Below are 5,702 nucleotides of genomic sequence, written 5' to 3' on the forward strand. Positions count from 1 at the left end.
ATAGGTTTAACGTTTAAAAAATAGTACCAATTTAGGCCTCCATAACGAAACGGAACACGTCATTGATATTACCCCGTTAAACTCTGATTTGATAAATTACGGGGAAATTATGTTAATTCAGTCTAAAATTAATTGTTCAATATATTCTATATAGCATTACCTAATCCAAACGATTAAGGAATAAATTTTATAGTTCTTTTATTCAAACATATTCACGATTTTCTGAATTTAACAAAATTATTACTTATTGAATTTAACAAGTTTTAATTATATTATATAGCTTAATGATTGCATAAAAAAAAATGTGAAAATGACCATTGGAAATTAGTTCCGTTAGCTTGCACAACCCAAGCCTTTTGTGAAAATAGTAGTTGAGCTAAGTTTAGATAAATAGTACTACTTAACAGATTAAACATCCCATCCCAATTGAACCATTTTGTTATAGGTTGCCATTTTATCATTCACCTAATAACACAAGCCCAACCTTTTGTTTAAATATATATCTTTCAAATCCCTTAAATTACTCTAATATAATTTTTGTATTGAATTTCAAAATACAAATATAATAAAAGACAAAACTTAAACTCTTAATAGGCATATATAAGTTAAGTTTATCAATTGTCACACAGACGACAAGTCACCGAAGTTAGCTTCTAATCTTGTTCGGGCCTATAGATACCAGTCACTTGATTAAACATGTACCATTTTCGTCATAAAGCCATGGCGGATGACCATATACCACTTTCGGTATATACCAGGGTGGACGACCAACACAATATCCATCGGTAGGATGAAATTTCTGATCAGGCAAGCAAAATATACAACCGTGGTCGAATCCTGCATAGTCAATAGCATTCCAATCAAGGTGAGAGAGTTCCCAAACATAATCTACAAGGCTTAATACATAAATAAACACTTAAACTTGACAAGTTTCTTCTCTTGGCACCCTAAACTTTAACATGGACCTATCACGCACCTATACTTGACTAAATATAAATGTTATATTGCAATTTAGTGTGGATGAGGTTTAGTTTAGTCAAGTATGAGTGTGTAATACGTATATGTGAAAGTTCAGGGTGCCAAGGGAACAAACTTGTCAAGTTTGAGGGTGCATTTATGTATTAAGCCTAATCTACAAATTGTCCAAAGTAAAAAGAACATTTAAGAATCCCCTTGGGGACGTGGGAGAGAGTTCCCCATCTCCGCCCCCGGGGTTTTTTTTCTCCCCATCCCCACATAATGGGGAAAGTAAATGGGGACAAATACAAGATGTTTTAAACCTAAATTAAACAAAACAAATGCAACAAAGGATAATATGCGCATTACCAGGGTCATCACTAGGCTCAAATGTAGAACAGCACGTGGCATGAAATTTCCCTGAACAATCATCTTTAAGCAATTCACCAAAGAAGTGTTTTGGAGAGACATCACAGAAGTCAGCATTCTTGCGTTTAGCAATGAAGCTGATATGAATCCAATATTGATCGTCCTCAGATTCAGGGAGTTGTAATCTCGAACCACTTACATCCAGGACTTCTAAAACTTCAAACTCAGCATCCTAACCAACATTGTGTAAAATTAGAAATGCTGCAGCACAAGTGGTTAAAATAAATATGAAAGAGAGCAGACAGGAAACCTGGTTCTTTTCATAAAATTCCAAAGCCATCTTCGCATATCCAAGATTCACTTCCTTCAAGATTGCGACTAAACTGTTTTGCTCAAGAATCATGTTAAAAATTAGTATTATAGTCATACTAATAGCTGAACAGAAGCTAGCAATAACTAAAAAATATATAGACAGATAAATCTTTTGCAGAGTTATCTATCAACTATTAATGATTTGGTTCATTCTCGAACCATGCTATTTGACTCGCCAAATATGACAGATCAACTACTCACAGACCAATATTTGAAACCCTAACAATTAATGAGGAAATTAATCATCACCTAGGGCTCGTGACTGTAGTACCCCTCAAACGGCCACGGGCGGAGCCTCCATCGATCTGTCGTTGAGTGGCGTCAATTGCTCTTGGCAACCTTTAATTGCAGAAGAAACGAAATGAAAAGCACAGACTAAGTCATGCTAAATGTCACAACTTGACATGAATTCATGAAACCTCAACGTTTCACAATGTTATCAATCAATATTACACTGATCAGGATTTCGTCTCTGTGGAATTTGATTCGCCAAAAATCCAAACCCTAAAAATAAGGTGAAGCAATTAATTATAAATGAGAAACTTTACCCAGAGAAGGACCCATCCTTGAGTCTCTTACGCTTGACCTGGTGACAGTTGGAGCCTCCAGCTGTATCTCCTTCGGAGGCACCTCTTTGAAACCTTGAATTGCAGAACAAACGAAATGAAAAGAACAGACTTATGTTTAAACATGTAATGCGAAAGCTTTTCAGAACAGAGCAATAAGAAGAAAACATCAAACCCTACAACCAAGTCACAACAACAAGGCCTACTAGCTTCTGCAGTAATTTTTCACAATTTTATATTATTAAGTAATCAGGATTTCATCTGTAATTAGGCCGTGGTATTTGATTTGCCACAAATAAAAAGCCTAAGAACAAGGTGAAGCAATTAGTTACAAGTTAGAAACTTTAACAACAGACACTCTCCTTCTTGACTTTCTTACGCTTAACTTGGTGACGCTCGGAGCCTCCTTGGGAGGCATTAGTTCTTCTTTGAAACCTTTAATTGCAGTACAAACAAAACGAAAAGCACGGTCTAATGATAAACATGTAATGTGAAAGCTTTTCAGAGCAGAGCAACAAGAAGAAAACATGAAACCCGACAACCAAGTCATGCTAAATGTCACAACAACAAGGTCTACTTGACATGAATTCATGTCAAGTAGACCTTGTGCACCAACTTTTCACAATGTTATCAATCAATATTATTAACTAATCAGGATTTCGTCTGTAATCAGTCTGTGGTATTTGATTCACCAAAATTCCAAACCCTAAAAATAAGGTGAAGCAATTAGTTATAAATTAGAAACTTTACCAAGAGAAAGACTCCTCCTCGACTCTCTTACGGTTGACCTGGTGACCGTCGGAGCCTCCAGCCATATTCCCTTTGGAGGCATCAGGTCCTCTTTGCAACCTTTAATTGAAGAACAAACAAAATGAAGCACAGACTCGTGTTAAAAATTGTAAAGCGGAAGCTTTTCAGAACATACCAATAAGAAGAAGACATCAAACCCTATAACCAAGTCACAACAACAAGGCCTACTACCTTCTGCAGTAATATTTCACAATGTTATTGATCAATATTATCAACTAATGCGGATTTCATCTATTTGATTCAACAAGAATCCATAAGGACCATAACCTAACAATGAGTGAAGAAATTAATTGTTAATTATAAACTTTACCTAGACACTCGCTTCTTCTTGATCCTCTTACACTTGACTAGGTGACTCTCCGAGCCCACACCCATCTGTCCATGAGAGGCATCACCTCCACATTGCATCCTTCATATGCAAAACAAAAAAATAAGTGAAAGTGCAAACATAAACATGTGATGTGAAAACTTTTCGGAACAGAGCAATAAAGAAGAAAATGTCAAAGCCAACAACCAATCCATGCTAAAAGTCCACAAGACATGAATTTACAATACCTTTCACATATTTATCAAAGAAAACAGTATTATCTATCAACTAATCATGAAGTTTGTCACCAAATCCTATTTGTCCATACATCCGTTATTGGAGTGAGACGATTCCATACGAAAGTATCAGTTCTTCCACACAGAAGGCTGCCAAAATGAAGGTATATTTCATTTTTTTCGACCATTTTTGTTACTTGCTTTTGTTTTTCCTTATACAAGGAACTAAACCATGGAGACTCTGAACTAAAGCAGAGGCAAGGAGATGGGGCAGGAACAAGGACAAGGAGATGGAGTCATTTGTTCACAATGTTATCAATCAATATTATTAACTAATCAGGATTTAATCTGTAATCAAAACCCTAAAAGATGTTATGAAGCTTTTCAGAACATAGCAATAAGAAGAAAACACCAAACCCACAATGTTATCAATCAGAGAGTGGTATTTGTTTTGCAAAAAAATCTAAACCCCCAACAATACAGTGTGTATTTGATTCGGTGAAGCCACTTAGTTAAACTAAACAAGGTTAGCCTCCTCTAACCCCAAAACAAACAAACTCTAAGAATCGGTGAAGAAATTAATCGTAAATTAGAAACGTTACCTAGAGGCAAGCTTCTTCTTGACTCGACGACGCTTGGAGCTTCCTTGTGATGCAGCAGCTCGTCTTTAAGCAAAAAAGAAAAAAAACGCAAATTAATTTAATAATAAGCAGACATAGAAGATAATGAAAGCTTTTGAAAACACTATAGTCCATACGATTTCAGTTCTTCAGATACACCTCCTTCCATCGATATCGATCGATGATCCCTAGTTTCCTTCGAATTTAAGCAAACAAACAATGAACGATATTCTCTATAGTCCTAAATGACTGTGACTGTATATAGGTTAGGTTGGGGCGTCTACATGTATTTGGAAAAGTTAAAAAATTACAATTAATTTTTGAGTTTTGATCAATTAAATTCCAATTATTTTTTTACAATCAATTGATTATATTTTGTGCAAGTTCAGCGTACTGGAGCTATTGAGACACTTTGAAAGTTCAAAAGGTAAATCAAGCTTTTTTCACAAGTTTAGGGACCAAATGATGTATTAAGCCTTAGAAAATATGGTTTCAACGTTATTCTTGCAAATCGACTTTCAGGCTTTCTGTCAGGAATTGGACACTTCGCACCCAAGGGGTGTGGAAGATGATTTGGGTCTTGAAAGTACTGTACCGTATTAGAAGCTTCCTGTGGCTAGGAGTTAAAAATAGGTTGCTTACTAATTCTGATAGGAAAAGGAGGCATTTGGTGGAGTCTGGAGCCTGTGGCAGATGCAGAGGTAATGAAGAAACTTTATGCCATGCTCTTAGAGACTGTGAGAAAAGTAAAGAGGTTTGGAGGAAAGTTCTCCCTAGAAATGTGCTATCTTCTTTTTTAGCCCACTCTGAGCATGATATGGGATTAATGGGAATCTTTTGGCTGAGTTGAATCAGGGTGTTCTCTTATTTGTGGTGGTATGCCATCAGATTTGGAAATGGAGAAATGAAGAGATTTTTGGAGGAGAAAAGGTTGTTTTGCCTAATGTCTTGGATTACTTTTCCAAGAAAATTTGCACCTTGGGGGATAGCTTCGTTGAGGATCCCTTGGCTAGGGCTATTTAGAGGAAGGAGGCCCATCTCTTAGGCTGGGTTAAGCCTAGAAAATGTGTGCTTAAGCTTAACACTGATGGTTCTTGTCTAAAGGACGGGAAAATTTCCGCAGGAGGGGTTCTGAGAGATGATGGTGGTGGTTGGGTTTCTGGTTTCTCTCAGAATTTGGGTTTAGGTTCATCTTTCTCGGCTGAGCTTTGGGGGATTTTTTCTGGTCTGAAGCTAGCTAAAAATCTGGGGGTGAAGAACCTTCTGGTGGAGTCTGATAACCTTAAAGCGGTCAAAATGATTTCAGAAAACAATGCGTTTTGCCTGAGTAGCCAAAATTTAATCAAAGGTATTAGAAGGATTGGCTCCTCCTTTGATTTTCTTAGCTTCACTCATATTTATAGGGAGCAAAATCGTGTAGCAGACCGTCTTGCGGTTGAAGGTCATTCAAGGATGTTGGGTCTTT

At 36.7% G+C, this 5,702-nt stretch overlaps 1 protein-coding gene across 1 annotated transcript; it reads right to left on the minus strand.

Moving 5' to 3' along the window:
• Positions 1-520: 520 nt before the first annotated feature.
• LOC136209983 (uncharacterized) lies at positions 521-4,506 on the minus strand. Its single transcript, XM_066001635.1, has 9 exons — positions 4,375-4,506; positions 4,220-4,282; positions 3,385-3,483; positions 3,015-3,113; positions 2,247-2,339; positions 1,948-2,037; positions 1,637-1,709; positions 1,327-1,558; positions 521-837 (listed from the first exon to the last, which is right to left on the minus strand). The coding sequence occupies exons 1-9, from the start codon at positions 4,404-4,406 to the stop codon at positions 683-685; spliced, it is 936 nt and encodes a 311-aa protein (XP_065857707.1). The 5' UTR covers positions 4,407-4,506; the 3' UTR covers positions 521-682.
• Positions 4,507-5,702: the final 1,196 nt, after the last annotated feature.

The sequence above is a fragment of the Euphorbia lathyris genome, chromosome 10 (assembly GCF_963576675.1).
Source record: "Euphorbia lathyris chromosome 10, ddEupLath1.1, whole genome shotgun sequence".
Lineage (NCBI taxonomy): Eukaryota > Viridiplantae > Streptophyta > Magnoliopsida > Malpighiales > Euphorbiaceae > Euphorbia > Euphorbia lathyris.

What these genes read in the sequence shown, in the direction of transcription:
- LOC136209983 (XM_066001635.1), bottom strand. Translation starts at nt 4,406, where the DNA reads ATGGAAGGAGGTGTATCTGAAGAACTGAAATC. An exon ending in GAGGAGGAGTCTTTCTCTTG is followed by an intron (nt 2,340 to 3,014) that starts GTAAAGTTTCTA and finishes CTGCAATTCAAG; the next exon opens with GTTTCAAAGAGGTGCCTCCG. An exon ending in ACTACAGTCACGAGCCCTAG is followed by an intron (nt 1,710 to 1,947) that starts GTGATGATTAAT and finishes TGAGCAAAACAG; the next exon opens with TTTAGTCGCAATCTTGAAGG.